This window comes from Mus musculus, chromosome 7, assembly GCF_000001635.26.
Source record: "Mus musculus strain C57BL/6J chromosome 7, GRCm38.p6 C57BL/6J".
Classification (NCBI taxonomy): Eukaryota; Metazoa; Chordata; class Mammalia; order Rodentia; family Muridae; genus Mus; species Mus musculus.
Genome location: NC_000073.6, coordinates 44,206,867 through 44,229,763, shown reverse-complemented (window position 1 = coordinate 44,229,763; position 22,897 = coordinate 44,206,867). Strand labels below are relative to the sequence as shown.

Below are 22,897 nucleotides of genomic sequence, written 5' to 3'. Positions count from 1 at the left end.
GCATTTGTATCAACTCCTATCTCCGTAGCCAACTGTACATGTACTCCTGTCCCTTGCTATTCTACTTTGGAAGTCCTGACCTTAGCTGAGTGAACCATGACTGGGTACCGCACATCAGAAGGCCAGAGAATGTCAGAACTTGAACTCATTTGCTGCATGGTGGGCTTTATTGAGAACATGGGACAATGTGATACTCAGTCATTTTCAGCCATAGTTTCTCTTATCCAGGTGTTGAAATTTAAAACTCTGGTGTAGATACCCGGCACATTGGGTTTACCGCAAGGGCTAGGGCCCCATGATGTGATACCTTGGAGAACACCATCACAGATCAGTGGGCCTCCTGAGTCACCCTGAGTGAAGGACAGGGACAGGAGTAAGGCAGGACCTGGCAGTTGGATTCTAGTAGACAACCTGACTCCCAGGGCAGAAATACAGGGACTCTTAAGAGGCAGCTGTGACCAGTAGGTGAGGGAATCCAGCTCTTGGGAGGCCATCTTTTCCAGGGTCATGGGGTTGGGGTGAGTGGTGGATGGGACAGTCCCCTAAGCCAAGTCACAGAGGAGAAATAGTACCAGCTACAGGATCCTCCCCTCCCAGGGCACATCCCTTCCATAGGGAAGGATGCAAAGAGCCTGCCTAGCCAGGGTGTTGAACTGGGAACCAAGAACCTCAGTTCTCTCAGCCCTTCACCTCATTGCAGAGGGGGTTTGTCTTACCGCACAAGTGTCTTTGCCTCCATCCATATCTCCTGCACACAACATGTCATCTGTCACCTTCTCTATGTGGGCTTTGGCACAGTCCTCATTAGGCAGGAGCTTGAGGTTCACACACTGGAGCTCATCTGGGTATTCATCTGTGAATCAGGAGGCAAGAGGGTGATGAGCAGGGGATAGCTCAGTCCCCTCTGCCCCTCACTGCCACCCCTCTCTGTTGCTTGGAGAAGACCCACATTTGACGGGTGTAATGCTGCCCCAGCCTGAGGCTAGGCATGTGCTCCCCAGCTTGGGCTCCTCAGTGGGCAGGTCGATGGGCTTCACAACATCTGTGATGTCAGCAGGCTTTTTGAGGCGGAGCAGCATCAGGTCATTGCTGTAGTCATCCTCAGGTTGTGGGGTGTGCTCATTCAGGAGGCTCATGTTGAAGTCAGGGTGAGGGATGGCTTTGCTGACAAGCCGGTGTTGGGCAGAGGGTTCATCCTCCAAAAAGTTGTTTTTGCCCAGCCACACCTGGTACTTGCTGGGGGTCAGGGAAGGAGATGAAGGGAGTGAGAGGAGGCAACCAGGGAGATTGGGCAGAGTAAGGGGAAGAGTCGGGGAAGGGAGGGAGGTAGAAGAGAGACTCAGAGACAGAAACACGGAAAGACAGACAGACAGACAGACACAAATACATATAGAGTCGGAGAGGCTGAAAGAGACAGAGACAGGAACAGAAGACAAAGTAAAAGGGGGCAGGGAGGAGGGGCAGGCCTGAGAGCTGCTCAGGTGCAGCTAGGACAGGGCTGAACTTCCCCAGCAGGTAAGGCCTGGCCTGCAGCCCAAGGTCTTTCTTAGCTCTCCCCACTCACACCCTAGCATCCAGCTCTCTCTGGGTACTCAATTACCATACCCAGCTCCAACTCTGATCAGCCATTCTCTGTGTGTCCTTAGAGTGGACAGGAAGTCCTAAAGTTCCAGCTGGTCTGAAGAGAGTGAGAACTTCTTTCAAAAACCTACCCTCAGGGACAGCACTTTCTATCCTGAGGGGCCCTAAAGTCCTGGTCCCCACTAGGGGCAGTAGTGATAAAAAAACACATGAGACCCAGAACCAGAAAGGTGTGCCCAGTGTCCCAAGGCAGAGACACACAGTGACAGATGACCACAGAGACACTCAAATGTGAATACAGACAGGAGATACACAGACAATAATACAGAAAAGAAAGTAACAGGACTCTGTACATAAACCTGGATGGAGGAGCAAATAGAGAACCAGGAGGCCATTGATAGACTTTCAGCCAGTCCCCCACTCTGCCCTTCAGTACCCCAGCCTGTCCTGGAGTCATGTTCTCTGGCTGCCACCCTGCTTTCCTGTTTCCACCCTTACTCACTCATTATGGCAGTGGGCAGCTGTGAGAACCCAGTTGGCGTTCAGCAGGATACCCCCACATTGATATTTGGTGAAGCGGTACACAGCCACTTGCCAGGGCTGGGAATTCTTCTCACAGTTAAATCCTCCAACAATTCGAGACTGGACAGGAGGTGCAGCATCTGCAGTAGGGGCAATGGGGGAGGGGAGAGTTGGCCCAGATAGGGAGGTGTACTATTTCGGGACACAGTTAAAAAGGGCTGGGATCAGGGGACATGCTCAGGAGATTTGGGGAAGGGACCCATATATGGCTGGTCCTGGATAGGGAGATCTATGCTGTGGGTATAAAAAGAACTTTTGAAGCAAGACTCAGGTATAGTGTCAGGCCACTTTATAGTTTTGGGCTAAGGGATGACAGGGCAACCAGAGAGAGACAGACAAAGAGAGGAAGAGTGAGAGAGACAGAGAGACCGAGAGAGGTGGGATTTCACTTCATTCTTGAACCAATGAGAGTGAATTCAGAGGCCTTGAGGCTTTGGCATTAGAGTCTGCAAGTCTTGAGAAGAGTCAGGGGCTGGGCTGGGTTTTGGGAATTCTGGAAAGGGTGAGGTCTCAGAAAATTGGATTTGAATGAATAAATGAAACCAGAAAGGGAGCTTGGGGTTAATTTGGGGTTTCTCGGATTGGGCATGAAGTGGCCAGCTGGGATGGGAGAAAATGAGGGTGTCCAGATCAAAGGGGCAGGGTTAAGACTAGGGCGTGGGCTCCTGTTAGGGTCTGTGGTGGAGATAACATCTAAGAGGGGTGGGGGCTCCCTAAGGAGTTTGAGATGAGACAAGCAGTGAGAGAAGGAAATTCTGGGTGTCTGTGACAGACAGGATCTGCTTCCTGTGGAGGTGGGCAAGTGATCTGGGTATTGCAGAGGCTCAGGGTTCTCTTGGAGGCAGCCTCTGGACAGGAGTAGAAAAGGAGTTAAAGCAAGTCAGGCCGCTGTGAGCAGAGGAAGACACACTGATGTGAGGTACTAGGGTTAGGCATTGGGGTCTTTGGGGTGTTCTGCACAGAGTGGGAACTAGAGCTGTGCTATGGGGCTCTGATGAGAAAGCACAGGAGCCTGTGGTGCAGGGAGTGCGGCATGAGGGGGAAGAGGAGGCCAAGGCATAGCATTTGGAAAAAGAGGAAATCTTGGCAAGCTATGCATAGCTGCACTTCTCTGTAATCCCAGCACACAGCAGGTTGAGGCAGAGGGATTGCCATGGACTGGAGACAAGCCTGGGCTACATCATGAGACACAAACTCAGAACTTATTCCCAAGACCTTGGCAGGAGATGGCTTGGTTGCTACAGGAATGGCCGTGTAAGTATTAAGACCGGAGAAGAACCTTCCAAACCCCAGGGAAAAAGTCAGGTGTGATGCTGTGCACCTGTAACCCCAGAGCTGGGGAGGTGGAAACAGGAGGATTCCCCCGAGGCTTGCTGGACAGCCATCTTAGCCTAACAGGAACTCTCTATACAGTGAGAGACCCAGTCTCAGGTGGCGAGTGATTGGTTAAGATACTTAATATCCACATCTGGCGTCTGCTACCTGACTCCTCTTACAAAACCCAGACTAAACCAAAAAAGCCATTGAGAAGGGACATGGACATTTTCCCCACACCAGAAAGCAGGGGGCAGGGGGGACCATCTTATGTCACAAGCCAATTTGAGAAGTGAAAGTTTTGGTAGAAACTGAGCAACTTGGGATGATGGGGGACCAGTTGTCAGCATGTGGACAACACAGCTGAAGGCTGGCAGCTGCTGCAACTGCCTAAGGTGCTATTGGGGGATTTAGACAAGCCTCTGATTCAAGGTTTGGGCTATGAGGCTCTAGGAAAAGCAATGAACTTGAGCGACATCTGAGGTCCTAAGGTTGGTAAGAGGTTGGGTTCCTTAGAAAGACTGGAGAAGCTCAGAAATGATCAGGTGTCTAAGGAAGAGGAGAAAGTTCTGGAAAATGGGAAGGAACAGGGGCCTTTCCTGGGAAAAAGGAATGTGAGGGACCTGGCAGTGTACAGGGCAGAGAAGGAGGAGCAGGTACTCATGATGTAGCTGGGGTGAGGGGCAAGGGGGAAAGGGATGTCTAGGGCCAAAGGCAGCAGGAGAGTCAGGGCTCTGTTCCCTCCCCCTTCCCTTATCTCACCAATCCCTCCTAGGGACAGGGCTAGGAACAGGATCAGGAACCTCATGGTAACAGGAGTCCAGGAGCTGCAGGCAGTGATCTTGGAGCTGTAGAGGCTCCTGGGGAGCCTTTAAAAACCCTCATTCTCCCCCACAGCCCCACCCCTGCCGTGTTGGCAGCCAGATGTTGGCCAAAGCCCTGCCCTTCCTGACAGAGTTGTACTCCCTTCTCCCACCCTCATGGCTGTGGGAGGGGAGGGCCCTGTTGCACCTGCTCTCCTGTGGGCCCTAGGTCACCTTGGATACCTTCCCAGGTCTGAGATTGGGTGGGGCAGGTCCTGTTGCTCCTGGAGCTGTTAGTGTTATGGTGACCTAAGGCAGATGGCAAGGTCAGGGGCAATGGTGAAGGGGTGTGAAAGGAAGGTGGAGGAGCCAGTGACCCCCAATCCACTGCTCTAAACAAGGTCATATACCTCTAGTCCAAGGTTACCCTAGAAACCAGCAGTTAGTAGAAATTCTTTGCCGTTGATAGCCACAAGGGCTGCAGGCTCTCTGCAGATATAAATACTTTTTTTTTGAGAATGCCAAAATTATTACCTTTTTGGACTTGGAACTCTGGGTTACTGATTTTATTGTTTCATGAGAGGTTTGAGAGCTGGGTGTAGTGGTGCAAATCTTCAGTACCAACACTTTGAAGCCAGAGGCAGGTTTATCTGTGTGATTTTAGGCTCTAGTATTCTATGATGTAGACCAACCTAGTCTACATAGTGACTTTCAAGACAGCAGGGTAATATATAGTGCTGTTTCCAAATAACCAATAAAATAAAATGAATGAAAGTTATGGTGCACATTACCATGGTCCATTGACACTTTGATTCAAGAATAAGAGAATTCAGGTTATTCTACAGTGGAGTGTCACCCACCCTGAACAGTGTTGGGATAACAATGACTATTTTCTTCCTCATTTCCAAGATCCTGAGCTATATTTTGAGGTTAGCTCATCCCAGCTTATTTGAGACCCTTTCTCAAGAAACAGCAACCAGAAAATGTCACTTCCCCCCAGGAGCCTCATTAAGGGTTCAGCTTGGCAGCTGCATATTTTGGTGCACACCTTTGATCCCAAAACTTAGGAGGCTGGGGCTGGTGGATCTTGGTGAGGTCCAGGTTAGACTGTGCACATAGTGTACTCAGGCCAGTGAAACAACACAGGGTCTCAAACTTTAAAACATCAAGAAGTCAGCATGCGTTCTGGTACAGAGAAGGGGAAATACCCAGCCTTTGACACCTACTTACTGTTGCAGGTTTCAGACCCATCCCCTCTCGTTGAGCATCTAGACTATTTTAGCTCTCATGGCAGTTAGCACATTTGACCTGGGTGTATTCCTGTGTGCCCTGTAAGCTCCAAGAAGACCAGGCTAGCCCTAATCCAGGGTAAATGAGGAGCTGGTGATCAATTGGCCACCTAATTCTCCTGTGAGTCCTAGGCCTCTGTGCCCAAGTTCTTCTGAAAACTACACTGTTCTTTGCTCTAAAGGACAAGAGAGGAAGCACGCATTCATCCACTTGTGAGTTCTTTCAAACCCTGGATCATTTATGTGTGTGGTCAAGCATACATAATCATGCTGGAGTTTGATAGGTGTACTGCATCAGAAGCAGCCAGTGCATGGGAACTGAAAGAGTAGAAGTGGTGCTGGAGATTAGCTACAAACAGCATCCACAGGGAACAGGTTGTACATGAGAGGGGGGAAAAGGAAAGGAGGAAAAGGATGAAGGTTTGTATGCATCGAGAGAGAGTGAAGAAAACATCCAGGTCCCCAGAACTTTCTCCCTCCCCAGCTGACTTGCTCTCTTCCTGGGAGGAGGACCGCAAGTTGGTCCTACCTGGCTGGTCCCTCACCTTCATCTTCCTGGCAACTTTGTTGGTGTTCAGCATGGTGGATGGGTAGATGATCTATATGCATGGTCCGTAAACTGGTTTCATCGGCCTCTGGATTGACTGCAGGAGGCATAAGTGTGCCAATGTGGGACAATTCACTGGTCAGTGTATACATAGACTGGGGGGTCCTTGTACTGGGTGGTAGAGGTGATTGTGGGGTAGGGCCAGTGGCACTCTCCCAGGAGTCTCTTTGGGAGTGTAGGTTAAAGCTCACAGTGTCCATTATTGTTGGTGGTAACTCTATGAGTGGCTGTAGAGTTATTTTTGAATTTCTAAGTAGTGATTTTGGTAATAGAGGTGATATTTTTTTCTTTTTTGTTTTTGTTTTTTTGTGGGGGAGGGTGTTGCTGAAGGCAGAACCCAGAGCCTTACACACACAGGCCACAGGGTCTCTATCACTAAGCCACACCCCCAGAAGAACCTCATTGGAGGATTGTAGGCAGGTGCTCTACCTCTGAACCATTTCCTGCCCCTCCTTGTGGGATGGATTCTAGACAGGTGCTGAGGTATATTCCATTCCTCTGCCTTGTTTGTGACAGGTCTATGTAGCCCAGGCTGACCTCCAGCTCAATGTGTATCTGTGGACAACCATGATTTTCTGATCCTCCTCCCAAGTGCAGGGATCACAGGCATGTGCTGCAGACTCAGCTCAGCACAGTGCTGAGGATGAAATGCAGGATGCTCACAGCTAGGCAAGCATTCTGCCAACTAAGACACAACACCAGGACCCCTCGACTGCCTTTACCTTGTGTTTGGAAACAGATAAGATCCATGTGTCTCTAAATTGTTCAGGCAGGACATGAAAATGCACTCCTCCCCAGCTGCTGGAGTACCTAGGTTGGGCTCCTCATGGTGTGAGAAGAAGAAGAGATAGAGGAAGAGAGAGGGAGAGAGAGTGATAGACGAGAGAGCAAGAGATAGAGAGAAAGGGAGACAGAGAGGGGGGGATATTGGGGTAACTCTAGTTATCTCTCTGACTCTCCTCCCCAGTTTACATTCACATGAGCAAGGGCTTCGTATTTCTGGCCCTGGCACTATGCCTCATCCTCCTGCCCACCATGTTCCTCTCCTTTCGACCCGTCTGCTGCAGCCTGAACAAGATAGACTTCATCTTCAGTTTCCTCAGCATTGTTATCGGTAAGTGTTGGCAAGGACAGGGGTGACTGGGGATCGTCCACCCAACCCCAGAGCCTCCTCCTACCCAGAGGTGTGCCTAGATTTCTAGTTCTGCTGCTCCTAGGGAGAGGGGTGTCTCTGTGTCTCTCTTGAGCTTTCTCTGTATCCCAGGCTGACTTGGTCTCACTCTGTAGTCCATGCTGGCTTTGAATATGGCATTCTCTTGCCTCAGCATCATAAGTAGCTGGGATTAAAAGCTTATGCTCACTATTGTGACTGATGGCCATGTCTCACAGTTTCCCTTCCTCTCTGAGTGTGTATCCATTTGTCCTGTGTGTGTGTGTGTGTGTATGTATGTGTATACACACGTGTGTCTAATTGTAGCAGGTCAGGGAGTTTCTCTCTTTCTCTCTCCTTTTGGGGGTTGTGGTGTTCCCTGTCTAGCCTTCTGTCCTTCTCTGGCCCCACCCCAGTGCAGGACTCCTGATTCTCCTCAGCCTGACTTTCTTTGTGGTCAACTGCAATAGGCTGCGCCCGAGGCCACAGGTATCCTACCATCTGGCCTTCTACCTGTGCTGTTGTGCCATGGTCTTGATGCTGTGGGCCGGTGAGGGCGGGGCCTCGGATGGAGGGGCGGTGCCTGGGCTTGGCAGGGGCGGAGCCCAGGAAAGGGGATCAGTTTCTAGGGCTGAGTTAGGGCTTGGGGTGGGGCTCTGAGTCCAGTGCTCAAGGGTTCCCTTGTCACAGGAACTTTGTCCTTCCTCAACCAGGTGCGGATGTGGAGCTACAGTTTGCCTACCATGGAGCAGAGGCTCAGCTACTTCCGTTGGGCCTCGAGACACCACTCATTGCATTTGCAGCAGCAGACCATTTTGGACAGGAACTTGGAGCCTGTCCAGAAGCTGTCTGATAGAACCAGCTTTGTGAACTATCATGGGGCTCTCCAACAGAGGGACACTGCAACTTCTCAGGACACTGATGAGTCTCCGCAGCCAGATGCCTCCACCTCTGTCCCTGTGGCTCAGTTTTCATCAGACCTCCCTTGAGGTGCCATATTTCCCCTGAGAGCAGGTTGCACCCTCGGGACAGGGGTGGCAAGCCCTGCTCCCCGCGGTAGGTCCTACTCCTTGCTGCCTGAGTCTTGGTAGGGACTCTTCTCTGGAAGTCCTCCAATACTCTCAGCTGTGGCTGTGTCCCTCTGACCAGACTATGGTTTGTGGTCCTGAGCAGTGGGAGTAGTGTGGCCCTTTTCAGAAAATGAGCAATGTTCCTGCCCCCCCTTAGACATGACATGTTCCATAGTCACTCTTTATCTTTTGGTCCAGCCATACCAGAGACATCCCCTTCAGGGGCCCTAGGTCTGCAGCCTAGCCTTGGGGCCAGAACCTGCCCTTCTGTGGACAGACTCCTTCCCAGGAAGTCAAGCTTTAATTAACATATCACCCCTGCCCAACTCAATTAAACTTGGTCCACAGTCCAAATTCTCAGTGTCTGACTGTTTATCATCTCTTCTGCTTCCAACGTAGGGTCAGGCCTAGCTGGATTCAGTCATTCTGATCTTTCTGGCCTTTTCCTGTGTGATCTGAACATTTTCCTTGCCAGAGGAGACTCAAGTGGCATCCCTGACATGGTCTGAGCCTTTTGTCTGCATTTGTCTCAACCCCACCTCTGTAGCCAACAGTACATGTACTCCTGTCCCTTGCTGATCAACTTTGGAAGTCCTAACCTTAGCTGAGTGAACCATGACAGGGTACTGCACACCAGAAGACCAGAGAATGTCAGAACTTGAACTCATTTGCTGCATGGTGGGCTTTATTGAGAACATGGGACAATGTGATATTCAGGCATTTTTAGCTATAGTGTCTTTTATCCAAGAGTTAAACTTAATAAGTTTGGTGTAGATACCTGGCACATTGGGTTTACCGCAAGGGCTAGGGCCCCATGATGTGATACCGTGGAGAACACCATCACAGATCAGTGGGCCTCCTGAGTCACCCTGAAAGAGGACAGGTACAGGAGTAAGAAAGGACCTGGCGGTTGGATTCTACTTGACAACCTGGAACTGACTACCAGGGGAGGAATACAGGGTCTCTAAGAGGCAGCTCTGACCAGTAGGTGAGGGAATCCAGCTCTTAGGAGGCCATCTGTTCCAGGGACATGTGGTTGGGGTGAGGGGTGGATGGGACAGTCCCCTAAGCCAAGTCACCGAGGAGAAATAGTACCAGCTACAGGATCCTCCCGTCCCATGGCACATCCAATCCATTGGGAAGGATGTAACATGCTTGCCTAGTCAGGGTGTGGAAGTAGGAACCAAGGACCTCAATTCTCTTTCAGCCCTTTACCTCACTGCAAGAAGGGGCTTCTCACCATACAAGTGTCTTTGCCTCCATCCATATCTCCTGCACACAACATAACATCTGTCACCTTCTCTATGTGGGCTTTGACACAGTCCTCATTAGGCAGGAGCTTGAAGTTCACACACTGGAGATCATCTGCGGGTTCGTCTATGAATCAGGAGGCAAGAGTGTGGTGAGCAGAGGTCAACTCAGTCTCCTCTGCCCCTCACGGCCACCCCTCTGTTGCTTGGAGAAGACCCACATATGACGGGTGTAATGCTGCCCCAGCCTGAGGCTAGGCATGTGCTCCCCAGCTTGGGCTCCTCAGTGGGCAGGTCGATGGGCTTCACAACATCTGTGATGTCAGCAGGCTTTTTGAGGCGGAGCAGCATCAGGTCATTGCTGTAGTCGTCCTCAGGTTGTGGGGTGTGCTCATTCAGGAGGCTCATGTTGAAGTCAGGGTGAGGGATGGCTTTGCTGACAAGCCGGTGTTGGGCAGAGGGTTCATCCTCAAAAAAGTTGTTTTTGCCCAGCCAAACCTGGTACTTGCTGGGGGCAATGGAAGGCGATAGAGCGAGTGAAAGGAGGCAACCAGGGAGATTGGGGAGAGTCAGGGGGAGAGTGTGGGAAGGGAGGGAGGGAAGAAGAAGAAGAAGAAGAAGAAGAAGAAGAAGAAGAGGAGGAGGAGGAGGAGGAGGAGGAGGAAGAGGAGGAGGAGGAGGAGGAGAGAGAGAGAAACACAGACAGAAAGACACACAGACACATATACTCATAGAAACAGAGACAGAAACACACACACAGATTCAAACAGAAAGGCACACACACACACACACACACACACACACACACACACACACACACACACACAGTCAGAGAGGCAGAAAGAGACAGAGACAGGAACAGAAGACAAAGGAAGAGGGGGCAGGGAGGAGCAGTAGGCCTGAGAGCTGCTCAGGTGCAGCTAGGACAGGGCTGAACTACCCCAGCAGGTAAGGCCTGGCCTGCAGCCCAAGGTCTGAGCCCTCCCCTCCCTCCCCAACATCCAGTACTCTCTGTACTCAGTTACCTCACCCAGCTCCAGTTCTGACCAGCCCTTCTCTGTGTGTCCTAGAGTGGACAGAAGGTCCTAAAGGCAGAGCTGCTCTGAGGAGAGTGAGGACTTCTCTCACACTCTACCCTCAGGGACAGCACGTTCTATCCTCAGGGAGCCTTTGGGCCTGGTCCCCACTATGGTCAGTAGTGATAAAAGAGAACACATGAGACCCAGACCCAGACAGGGCTTTGCCGAGTCCTGAGGGGGAGACACACAGTGACAGATGACCACAGAGACACTCAGATGTGAATACAGACAGGAGATAGACAGACAACAAGACAGAAAAGAAAGAAACAGTACTCAGACCCCAGTCTGGAGGGAGGAGTAAAGAGAGACCCAGGAGGTCATGGATAGTTTCAGCCAGTCCCACCTGCCTGCCCTTCAGTACCCCAGCCTGTCCTGGAGTCATGTTCTCTGGCTGCCACCCTGCTTTCCTGTTTCCACCCTTACTCACTCATTATGGCAGTGGGCAGCAGTGAGAACCCAGTTGGCGTTCAGCAGGACTCCCCCGCATTGATATTTGGTGAAGCGGTACACAGCCACTTGCCAGGGTTGGGAGTTCTTCTCACAGTTAAATCCTCCAAAAATTCGAGACTGGACAGGAGGTGCAGCATCTGCAGTAAGGGCAATGGGGGAGGAGAGGATTGGCACAGATATGGAGGTGAACTGCTGCGGGACTTGTTTAAGCAGGTCTGGGATCAGGGGACATGGTCAGGAGATCTGGGGAAGGGACCCATATATGGCTGGTCCTGGTTAGGGAGATCTATGCTGTGGGTACAGAAAGAACTCTTGAAGCAGGTATCAGGTATAGTGTCAGGCCACTTTATAGTTTTGGGCTAACGGATGTCAAGGCAACCAGAAAGAGAGAGTGGGGGGGGGGGGAATTCCTGTTCACTTTTATTCCAGGGAGAGTGATATTAGGGTTCATGAGTCTTTGGGCTTTAGAATCTCCAAGGCTTGAGAAGTGGGGGTTGTGCTGGGTTTTTGGAGCTCTGGAAAGGCCAAAGTCTTAGAAAACTAGATCTGAATGAATAAATAAATACAGGAAAGGGAGCTTGGGGTTTCCTGGATTGGGCATAAAGTGGCAGTGGGATGGGAGAGCCTGAGGGGTTCCAGATCAAAGAGGCAGAGTCAAGTCTATGGCGTGGGCACCTATTAGGGTCTGTGGTGGAGATGACATCTAAGAGGGATGGGGCTCCCTAAGAAAGGAGGTTGAGATGGGACAAGCAGTGAGAGAAGGAAATTCTGGGGGTCTCTGAGGAAAAGGCTCTGCTTCCTGTAGAGGTGGGCAAATCATCTGGGTATTGGAGAGGCTCAGGGTTCTCTTGGAGGCAACACCAGGACAGGAGTGGAAACAGTTAGATCAAGTCAGGCCACTGTGAGGCAGAGAGGAGGACCCAGCTGATGTGAGGTACTAGGGTTAGGCATTGGGGTCTTTGGGGTGTCCTGCACAGAGTGGGAACTAGAGATATGCTGTGGGGCTCCAGCGAGATGAGATAGGAGTCTGTGGCTCAGGGAAGGAGGCATGAGGGGGAAGAGGGTGCCAAAGTACCGCATTTGGAAACAGAAAATCTTGGCAAACCATGCATAGCTGCACTTCTCTGTAATCCCAGTACACAGCAGGCTGAGGTAGAAGGATTGCCATGGATTGAAGACAAGCCTGAGCTACATCATGAGACACTAACTCAGAACTTATTCCCAAGAGCTGGGCTGGAGATGGCTTGGTTGCTAAAGAATTGGCCATGCAAGCCTTAGTACCAGTCCTGAACCATCCAGACCAAAAGGAAAAAGTCAGGTCTGAGGCTGTATGCCTGTAAATCCAGATCTGGGTAGATGGAAACAGGAGGATTCCCCTGAGGCTTCCTGGACAGTCATCTTAGCCAACAGGAACTCTCCATTTAGAGAGAGACCCAGCTATGGCATTTACCACCTGACTCTTCCTCCAAAACCCAGACTAAATCAAAAAGCCAGCGAGAAGTGACATGGGTATTTTCCCCACACCAGAAAGGGGGGTGGGACCCATTTGAGCTTATAACCTAATTTGAGAAGTGAAAATTTGGTAGAAACTGAGCAACTTGAATAGATGGGGGACCACTTGTCAGCATGTGGAGAACACAGCTGAAGGCTGTTAGCTGCTGCAACTGCCTAAGGTGCTACTGTGGAATCTAGGCAAGCCCCTGACTCAGGGGTTGGGCTATTAGGCTCTAGAAAAAAACAATGAACTTGAGGGACATGCCAGGACCTAAGGTTGGTAAGAGGGTGGGTTCCTTAGAAAGACTGAAGAAGCCCAGAGATGGTCAGATATCTAAGGTAGAGGAGAAAGTTCTTGAAAGTGGGAGTGGACAGGGGCCTGTCCTGGGAGCAAGGACTGTGAGGGGCCTGGCACTGTGCAGGGTAGAGAAGGAGGAGCAGGTGGTGCTCATGATGTAGCTGGGATGAGGAGAGAGGGGAAAGGGATGGCCAGGGACAAAGGCAGCAGGAGAGTCAGGGCTGTGATCCCTCCCTTTCCCTCATCTCACCAATCCCTCCTAGGGACAGGGCTAGGAACAGGATCAGGAACCACATGGTGACAGCTGTCCAGGAGCTGCAGGCTGTGAGCTTGGAGCTGTTGAGGCTCCTCAGGGAGACTTTAAAAACCCTCATTCTCTCCCACAGCCCCTCCCCTGTCCTGTTGCCGCTCAGATGCTGACCAAAGCTCTGTCCTTTCTGACAGAGTTATACTTCCTTCTTGCACCCTCCTGGCTGTGGGAGAGGAGGCCCTGTTGCACCTGCTGTGCAGTAGTCCCTAGGTCACCCTGGACACCTTCCCAGGGATGAGATTAGGTGGGGCAGGTCCTGCTGTTTCTGGAGCTGTTTGAGTTCCGGGGACCTTAGCCAGAGGGCAAGGTCAGGGGCAATGGTGAGTTGGTGTTAAAGGAGGATGGAGGAGCAAGTGACTCCCAACCCCCAGTTCTAAGAAAGTTCCTGTACCTCAAGTCCAAGATTATCCCCAGAAAGTTGCACTGAGAACAAATTCTTTGCACTAGTGATAGCCAAGAGGGCTGCAAGCTCCCTGCAGATACAAATCCTTTTTTTTAAATAATGCCAAAATGCTTCCTTTTTGGACTTGGAACTCTGGATCACTGATTTTATTGTTCCTATGAGTAGTTTGGGAGCTGGGTGTAGTGGTGCAAATCTTCAGTACCAGCAAGCTGAAGCCAGAGCCAGGTGGATCTGTGTGATTTTAGGCTCTAGTATTCTGGGATGTAGACCAACCTAGTCTACATAGTGACTTTCAAGACAGCAGGGTAATATATAGTGCTATCTCCAAACAAACCGATAAAATAAAGTGAATAAAAGTTATGGTGCACATTACCATGGTCTATTGACACTTTGGTTCAAGAATATGGGAACTCAGGTTATTCCAGGGGGAGTGTCACCCACCCTGAACAGTGTTGGGATAACAATGACCTTTCTCTTCCTCATTTCCTAGATCCTGAGCTACATTTTGAGGTTAGCCAAGCCTGGGCCATGTGAGACCCTTTCTCAAGAAACAGCAACCAGAAAATGTCCTTCCCTCCAGGAGCCTCATTGAGGGTTCAGCTTGGCAGCTGCATATTTTGGTGCACACCTTTGATCCCAGAACTTAGCAGTCAGGGGCTGGTGGATCTTGGTGAGGTCCAGGTTAGACTGTGCACATAGTGTACTCAGGCCAGTGAAACTACACAGGGAGACTTTGTCTCAAACGTTAAAACATCAAGAAGTCAGTATGGGTTCTGGTACAGAGAAGGGGAAATAAATACCGAGCCTTTGACACCTACTTACTGTTGCAGGTTTCAGACCCATCCCCTCTCGTTGAGCCTCTAGACTATTTCAGCTCTCATGGCAGTTAGCACATTTGACCTGGGTGTATTCATGCGAGCCCTGTAAGCTCCAAGAAGACCAGGCTAGTCCTAATCCAGGGTAAGTGAGGAGCTGGTGATCAATTGGCAACCAAGTTCTCTTCTGAGTCCTAAGTTTCTGTGCACAAGTTTTCCTGAAAACTTCACGGTTCTTTGCTCTAACAGAGAAGAGAGGAAGCACGCATTCATCCACTCATGAGTACATTCATGCACTTGATCTTTCTGTATGTGTTCACGCATACATAATCATGCTGGAGTTTGAGATAGGTGTACTGCTCCGAAAGAGTCCAGTGCATGAGAATAGAAAGAGATGAAGTGGTGCTGGAGATGAGCTCCAAACAGCATCCACAGGGAACTGGTTGTAGACGAGAGGGGGAAAAGCAAAGAAGGAAGAGGAGGGAGGTTTTTATGTATCCAGAGAGAGTGGAGAAAAGATCCAAATCTCCAGAACTTTCTCACTCCCCAGCTGAACTGCTCTGTTCCTGGGAGGAGGACCGAAAGTTGGTCCTACCTGGCTGGTCCCTCATCTCCATCTTCCTGGCTACTTTGTTGGTGTTCAACGTGGTAGATGGGCGGATGGCCTATGTGCATGGTCCGTAAACTGGCTTCATCGGCCTCTGGATTGACTGCAGGGGGCATAAGTGTGCCAACATGGAACAATTCACTGGTCAGTGTATACATAGACTGGGGGGGGGGTTCCCATTGGGTGCTAGAGGTGACTGTGGCACACTGGCCCTCTCACAGTAGTCTTTCTGGGGGAGTAGGTTAGGGCTCACAGTAGGTGCATCATTGATGGTGGGTAATTCTATGAGTGGCAATAGAGTTATTTTTCAATTTCCAGGTAGTGATTTTGGTAATGTGAGTGAAGGTGATTTTTTTTTTCTTTTTCTTTTTTTTTCGGGGGTTAGTGAGTCACTGAAGCTAGAACCCAGAGCCTTACACACACAGGCTACAGGGTCTCTATCACTAAGGTACACCCCCAGAAGAACCTCATTGGAGGACTCTATGCAGGTGCTGTACCTCTGAACCATGTCCTGCCCCTCATTGTGGGATGGATTCTAGACAGCCATATTCCCTTCCTCTGCCTTGTTTGTGACAGGTCTATGTAACCCAGGCTGACCTCCAGCTCAATGTGTATCTGTGGACAACCATAATTTTCTGATCCTCCTCCCAAGTGCAGGGATCACAGCACGTGCTGCAGACTCAGCTCAGCACAGTGCTGAGGATGAAATGCAGGATGCTCACAGCTAGGCAAATATTCTGCCAACTAAGACACAACACCAAGACCCCTCTACTGCCTTTACCTTGTATTTGGAGACAGATAAGATCTGTGTGTCTCTAAACTGCTCATACAGGACATGAAAAGTCACTCTTCCCCAGCTGCTGGAGTACCTAGGTTGGGCTCCTCTTGGTATGAGTGAAAGGAGAGAGAGAGCTAGAGAGCGAGAGGGGTGAAGGGTGGGGTGGTGGGTAACTGCAGTAATCTTTCTGATTCTCCTCCCCAGTTTACCTTCACATAAACAAGTGCTTTATATTTCTGGCCCTGGAACTATACCTCATCCTCCTGCCCACCATGTTCTTCGCCTTTCGACCAGTCTGCTGCCGCCATCTTCAGTTTCCTTAGTATTGGAATCGGTAAGTTTTGGCAAGGACAGGGGTGACTGGGGATCCTCCACCCAACCCCAGAGCCTTCTTCTACCCAGAGGTATGGCTAGATTTCCAGTTCTGCTGCTCTGAGGGAAAGGGGTGTCTGTGTGTCTTTCTTGGGTTTTCTCTGTAGCTCAGGCTGGCTGTGGACTCACTCTGTAGTCCATGTTGGCTTTGAATATGGCATTCTCTTGCCTCAGCATCATAAGTAGCTGGGATTAAAAGCTTATGCCCACTATTTATGACTGATGGCTTTGTCTCCCAGTTTCTAATCCCCTCTGAGTTTGTATCCCGTTGTCTTGTCTGTGAGTGTGTGTGTGTGTGTGTGTGTGTGTGTGTGTGTGTGAGTTTGTGTGTATGTGTATACACACATGTGTGTATTTGTGGCAAGTCAGGCAAGTTGTATCTGTCTCTCTTTTGGGGGTGGTGGTGTTCCCTGTCTAGCCTTCTGTCCTTCTCTGGCCCCACCCCAGTACAGGGCTCCTGCTTCTCCTCAACCTGACTCTGTTTGTGGTCAACTACAATAGGTTGTGCCCGAGGCCACAGGTATCCTACTAGCTGGCCTTTTCCCTGTGCTGGTGTGCCAGTGTCTTGATCTGGGGGCCGGTGAGGGCAATGCTTTGGATGGAAGGGTGGGGTCTGTGCAGGGCAGTGTTGGAGCCCACAAAAGGACATTAACCTCCAAAGCCCAGTTGGGGTTTGGGGTGGTGGTGAATCGAGTTTCCATGGGGTCCCTCTCGACAGGAACTTTGTCATTCCTCAACCAAGTACAGTTGTGGAGCTGCCCTAAGCCTTTCATAGAGCGGAGGCTCAGCTACGTACTTCAGGCCTTGAGACACCACTCATTGCAGTTGCAGCAGCAGTCCATTTTAGACAAAACTCGGAGCCTGTCCAGAAGTTGTCTGCTGTAAGCAGCATTGTGAACTCCCATGGGGCTCCCCAACAGAGAGACACCACAACTTCTCAGGACACTGATGAGTCCCCGTGGCCAGATGCCTTCACCTCTGTTCTTTTGGCTCAGTTTCCATCAGATTTCCCTGAGGTCCCATAATACCCCTGAGAGCAGGTAGCACCCTCGGGACACAGGTGACAAACCCCACTCCCCATGCTTTGGCCTATTCCTTGCTACCTGAGTCTTAGCAGGGATCCTTAGCTGGAAGTCCTCCAATACTCTCAGCTGTGGCCTTGTCTCTCTGAGCAGACACTGGTTTGTGGTCTGGAGCAGCTGGAGCAGTGTGGCCCTTTTCCCAAGCAGGGCAACACTGTGCACCACAGGGCTTGGTTCTAAGTCACTCTTCATCCTTTGGTCCAGCCCTACCAGAGACATCCCCTCCAGTGGCCCCAGGTGGACACTGTGTGGCCTAGCCTTGGGGCTAGTCTCTGCCCTTCTGTAGACAGACTCTCCCCACTAAGTGAAGGCTTAATTAACATAACATGCCTTCCCAACTCAATAAAACTTGGTCCACAGTCTAAATTCTCAGTGTCTGTCTGTTTATCATCTCTTCTGCTTCCAGTGTAGGGTCAGGCCTAGCTGGAGTGGAACTTTCAGGTCTCTCTAACCTTTTCCTGTGTGAGCTGAACTTTTTCCTTGCCATAGGAGACTTATGGGCATTGCTGACTTGGTATTAGCCTTTTGATAGCATTTGCCTAAACCCCACCTCTGTATCCAGCTGTACATGTACTCCTGTCCCTTGCTGATCTACTTTGGAAGTCCTGACCTTAGCCGAGTGAACCATGACTGGGTACTGCACAGCAGAAGGCCAGAGAATGTCAGAACTTGGACTCATTTGCTGCATGGTGGGCTTTATTGAGAAAAGGGGACAATGTGACACTCAGGGGTTATTCGCCATAGTTTCTCTTATCCAGGAGCTGAACTTAATAAGTTTGGTGTAGACACTTGGCTCAGTGGGCTCACCACATGGTTCAGGGCCCCATGATGTGATACCTTGGAGAATACCATCACAGATCAGTGGGCCTCCTGAGTCATGCTGAAAAGAGGACAGGGACAGCAGTAAGACAGGACCTGGCGGTTGGATTCTACTTGACAACCTGGAACTGACTCCCAGGGAAGGAATACAGGGACTCTAAGAGGTAGCTCTGGCCAGTAGGTGAGGGAATCCAGCTCTTAGGAGACCATCTGTTCCAGGGACATGTGGTTGGGGTGAGGGGTGGACTGGACAGTCCCCTAAGCCAAGTCACAGAGGAGAAATAGTACCAGCTACAGGATCCTCCCCTTCCAGGGTGCATCCCTTCCTTAGGGAAGTATGCAAAGAGCCTGCCTAGTCAGGGTGTTGAAGTGGAAACCAAGAACCTCAGTTCTCTCTTTCAGCCCTTCACCTCACTGTAAGGAAGGGCTGTCTTACCTCACAAGTGTATGAGCCACCATCCATCTCTCCTGCACACAGCATGGCATCTGTCACCTTCATTTCATGTGCTTTGTCACAGTCCTCATTAGGCAGGAGCTTGAGGTTCACACACTGGAGATCATCTGGATATTTGACTGTGAATCAGGAGGCAAGAGGGTGGTGAGCAGGGGCCAGCTCAGTCCCCTCTGCCCCTCACTGCCACCCCTCTCTGTTGCTTGGAGAAGACTCACACTTGATGGGTGTAGTGCTGCCCCAGCCTGAGGCTAGGCATGTGCTCCCCAGCTTGGGCTCCTCAGTGGGCAGGGTGATGGGCTTCACAACATCTGTGATGTCAGCAGGCTTGCTGAGGCGGAGCAGCATCAGGTCATTGCTGTAGTCGTCCTCAGGTTGTGGGGTGTGCTCATTCAGGAGGCTCATGTTGAAGTCAGGGTGAGGGATGGCTTTGCTGACAAGCCGGTGTTGGTCAGAAGGTTCATCCTCCAAAAAGTTGTTTTTGCCCAGCCAAACCTGGTACTTGCTGGGGGTCAGGGAAGCAGACAGAGGGAGTGAGAGGAGAGAGTCTAGGAGATTGGTCAGAGTACAGGGAAAGAGGTGAGGAGGAAGTGAGGAAGGAAGAGTCAGAGACAGAAACACACACAGAGAGAACGACACACACACACCTATACACGTATACAAACCGGGACAGAAACACACACAGAGGGACAGAAAGGCACATACATACATACATACATACATACATACATACATACATACATATTGAGTCAGAGAGGCAGAAAGAGACAGAGACAGGAACATAAGACAAGGGAAGAGGGGGCAGGGAGGACGGGCAGGCCTGAGAGCTTCTCAGGTGAACTTCCCCAGTAGGTAAGGCCTGGCCTGCAGCCCAAGGTCGGAACTCTCTCGACTCATCTCCCAGCATCCAGCTCTCTCTGTACTCAGTTACCTCACCCAGCTCCAGTTCTGACCAGCCCTTCTCTGTGTGTCCTCAGAGTGGACAGAAGGTCCTAAAGGCAGAGCTGCTCTGAGGAGAGTGAGGACTTCTCTCACACTCTACCCTCAGGGACAGCACGTTCTATCCTCAGGGAGCCTGGTCCCCACTATGGTCAGTAGTGATAAAAGAGAACACATGAGACCCAGACCCAGACCCAGACAGGGCTTTGCAGAGTCCCAAGGGGGAGACACACAGTGACAGATGACCACAGAGACACTCAGATGTGAATACAGACAGGAGATAGACAGACAATAAGACAGAAAAGAAACAGTACTCAGACCCCAGTCTGGAGGGTGGAGTAAAGAGAGACCCAGGAGGTCATGGATAGAGTTTCAGCCAGTTCCACCTGCCTGCCCTTCAGTACCCCAGCCTGTCCTGGAGTCATGATCTCTGGCTGCCACCCTGCTTTCCTGTCTCCACCCTTACTCACTCGTTATAGCAGTGGGCAGCTGTGAGAACCCAGTTGCGGTCCAACAGGACTCCCCCGCATTGATATTTGTTGAAGCGGTACACAGCCACATGCCAGGGTTGGGAATTCTCACAGTCCACTTGAGACTGGACAGGAGGTGCAGCATCTGCAACAGAAACAATCGGGGAGGGGAGAGTTGGCAAGATATGGAGGTGTATTGTTGGAGGACACATTTAAGCAGGGCTGGGATCAGGGGACTTGGCGAGGACATCTGGGGAAGGGACCCATATATGGCTGGTCCTCGATAGGGAGATCAATGCTGTGGATACAGAAAGAACTCTTTAATCAAGTATCAGGTATAGTGTCAGGTCACTTTATAGATTTGGGCAAAGGGATGGCAGGGTAGTGTGAGTGTGTGTGTGTGTGTGTGTGTGTGTGTGTGTGTTAGAGAGAGAGAAAGATAGAGACAGAGACAGAGGCACAGAGAGAGACACACACATACAGAGAGAGAGAGAGAGAGAGAGAGAGAGAGAGAGGGAGAGAGGGAGAGAGGGAGAGAGGGAGAGAGGGAGAGAGGGAGAGAGGGAGAGAGGGTTTCAGTTCATTCTTATTTCAATGCAAATGAAATCCTCCAATTTGTAATCTAGAGTCTACAAGTCTTGAGAAGAAGTCAGGGTCTTGGTTGGGTTTTGGGAATTCTGAAAAGGGTGAGGTCTCAGAAAACTGGATTTGAATGAATAAATGAATCCAGGAAAGGGAGCTTGGAGTTGATTTGGGGTTTCTTGGATTGGGCATGAAGTGGCCAGTTGGGATTGGAGAGAATGAAGGTTTCGAGAGCAAAGGGGCAGGGTCAAGGCTAGGGCATGGCCTCCTGTAAAGTTCTGTGGTGGAGATAAAAATCTAAGTGGGGTGGGGCTCCCTAAGAAAGGATTTTGAGTTGGGATAAGCAGTGAGAGAAGAAAATTCTGGGGGTCTGTGACAGACAGGCTCTGCTTCCTGTGGAGGTAGGCAAGTGATCTGGGTATTGGAGAGGCTCGTTGTTCTCTTGGAGGCAGCCTTTGGACAGAATATGAAAAGTAGAACAAGTCAGGCCACTGTGAGATAGAGAGGAGGACCCAGCTGATCTGAGGTACTAGGGTTAGGCATTGGGGACTTTGGGGTGGCCTGCACAGAGTGGGAACCAGAGCTGTGCTGTGGGGATCCAGCGAGACAGAATAGTAGCCTGCAGTGCAGGGAGTGAGGCATGAGGGGGAAGGGGGGGCCAAAGGGCAGCATTGGGAAACAGAGGAAATCTTGGCAAACCATGCATATCCGCACTTCTCTGTAACCTCAGTACACAGCAGGCTGAGGCAGAGGGATTGCCATGGACTGAAGACAAGCCTCGGCTACATCATGAGACACTAACTAAGAACTTATTCCCAAGAGCTGGGCAGGAGATGGCTTGGTTGCTACAGGATTGGCCATGTAAGCATTAGGACCTGAGCTGAACCATTCAGAACAGAGGGAAAAAGTCAGGTGTGATGCCGTGTGCCTGTAACCCCAGAGCTGGGGAGGTGGAAACAGGAGGATTCCCTTGAGTCTTTCTGGATAATAATCTTAGCCTAACAGGAAGACTCCATTCAGTGAGAGACCCAGGCCCAGGTAGCCAGTGATTGATGGAGATACATCATGTCCATGTCTGGTGTCTGCAAGGTCACCCCTTCTTCAAAAACAAGACTAAACAAAAAACCAGTGAGAAGGGACATGGGCATTTTCCCCCAGCAGAAAGGAGCAGAACCGATTTTATGTCACAAGCCAATTTGAGAAGTGAAAGTTTTGGTAAAAACTGGCCAACTAGAGATGACGGGAGACCAGTTGTCATCATGTGGGGAACACACCTGAAAGCTGGCAGCTGCTAGACAGCCAATGACAGTGGTGTGGGATTAGACAAGTCCCTGATTCAGGGTTTGGGCTATGAGGCTCTAGGAAAATCAATCAACTGGAGGGACATTTTAGGTCTTAACTTTTGTAAGGGGTTGGCTTCCTTAGAAAGACTGGAGAAACCAAGAGATGGTCAGGGGACTAAGAAAGAGTAGAAAGTTCTGTAAAATGGGAAGTATGCTCGGTGCAAGGACTGTGAGGGACCTGGCAGTGTACAGGGCCAGAGAAGGAGGAGCAGGTGGTGCTCATGATGTAGCTGAGGAGAGGGGAGAGGGGAGAGGGGAAAGGGATGGCCAGGGCCAAAGGCAGCAGGAGAGTCAGGGCTGTGACCCCTCCCTTTCCCTCATCTCACCAATCCCTCCTAGGGACAGGGCTAGGAACAGGATCAGGAACCACATGGTAACAGGTGTCCAGGAGCTGCAGGCAGTGAGCTTGGAGCTGTGGAGGCTCCTCAGGGAGACTTTAAAACCCTCATTCTCCCCACAGCCCCTCCCCTGTCCTTTCCACTCAGATGCTGACCAAAGCTCTGTTCGTGCTGACAGAGTTGTACTTCCTGCTTGCACCCTCCTGGCTGTGGGATGGGAGAGCCTCGTTGCACCTGCTCTACAGTAGGCCCTAGGTCACCCTGGACACCTTCCCAGGGATGAGATTGGTTGGGGCAGGACCTGCTGTTTCTGGAGCTGTTTGAGTTCCGGGGACTGTAGCCAGATGGCAAGGTCAGGGGTGATGGTCAGGAAGTGTGAAAGGAGGATGGAGGAGCGAGTGACCCCCAACTCACAGCTCTAAATAAGGTCCTGCACCTCAATAAAAGGTTACCCTACAAATCAGTAGTCTGCACAAATTCTTTGCACCAGTGATAGCCAGGAGAGCTGCAAGCTCCCTGCAGATAAAAATTCTTTTTCTGAGAATGCCAAAATGCTTCCTTTTTGGACTTGGAACTCTGGATCACTGATTTTATTGATTCTATGAGAAGTTTGAGAGCTGG

The 22,897-nt window shown here is 50.7% G+C and overlaps 3 protein-coding genes and 1 non-coding gene across 6 annotated transcripts; 1 reads left to right on the top strand and 3 right to left on the bottom strand.

Annotated features, from left to right (window-relative positions):
- Window positions 1–141: 141 nt before the first annotated feature.
- Klk1 (kallikrein 1) lies at window positions 142–4,404 on the bottom strand. 3 transcript variants are annotated; one of them, NM_010639.8, is made up of 5 exons: window positions 4,240–4,404; window positions 2,084–2,243; window positions 950–1,236; window positions 717–853; window positions 142–350 (listed from the first exon to the last, which is right to left on the bottom strand). In NM_010639.8, exons 1-5 carry the CDS (start codon window positions 4,283–4,285, stop codon window positions 195–197), a joined length of 786 nt encoding a protein of 261 aa, NP_034769.4. In that variant the 5' UTR covers window positions 4,286–4,404; the 3' UTR covers window positions 142–194. The 3 variants fall into 3 exon arrangements, with proteins under 3 accessions (NP_034769.4, NP_001307260.1, NP_001307261.1); NM_001320331.1 differs by having other exon boundaries at window positions 142–340; NM_001320332.1 differs by having other exon boundaries at window positions 4,281–4,404.
- Gm10109 lies at window positions 1,748–8,750 on the top strand. Its single transcript, XR_003946765.1, has 3 exons — window positions 1,748–3,417; window positions 7,144–7,290; window positions 8,040–8,750. It is a non-coding gene; the product is annotated as a predicted gene 10109 (transcript).
- A 310-nt stretch (window positions 8,751–9,060) lies between these two features.
- Klk1b5 (kallikrein 1-related peptidase b5) lies at window positions 9,061–13,290 on the bottom strand. Its single transcript, NM_008456.4, has 5 exons — window positions 13,218–13,290; window positions 11,153–11,312; window positions 9,868–10,154; window positions 9,637–9,773; window positions 9,061–9,265 (listed from the first exon to the last, which is right to left on the bottom strand). The coding sequence occupies exons 1-5, from the start codon at window positions 13,261–13,263 to the stop codon at window positions 9,110–9,112; spliced, it is 786 nt and encodes a 261-aa protein (NP_032482.1). The 5' UTR covers window positions 13,264–13,290; the 3' UTR covers window positions 9,061–9,109.
- Window positions 13,291–18,009: 4,719 nt separating this feature from the next.
- On the bottom strand, window positions 18,010–22,331 carry Klk1b4 (kallikrein 1-related pepidase b4). Its single transcript, NM_010915.4, has 5 exons — window positions 22,265–22,331; window positions 20,014–20,158; window positions 18,823–19,109; window positions 18,590–18,726; window positions 18,010–18,214 (listed from the first exon to the last, which is right to left on the bottom strand). Exons 1-5 carry the CDS (start codon window positions 22,308–22,310, stop codon window positions 18,059–18,061), a joined length of 771 nt encoding a protein of 256 aa, NP_035045.2. The 5' UTR covers window positions 22,311–22,331; the 3' UTR covers window positions 18,010–18,058.
- Window positions 22,332–22,897: the final 566 nt, after the last annotated feature.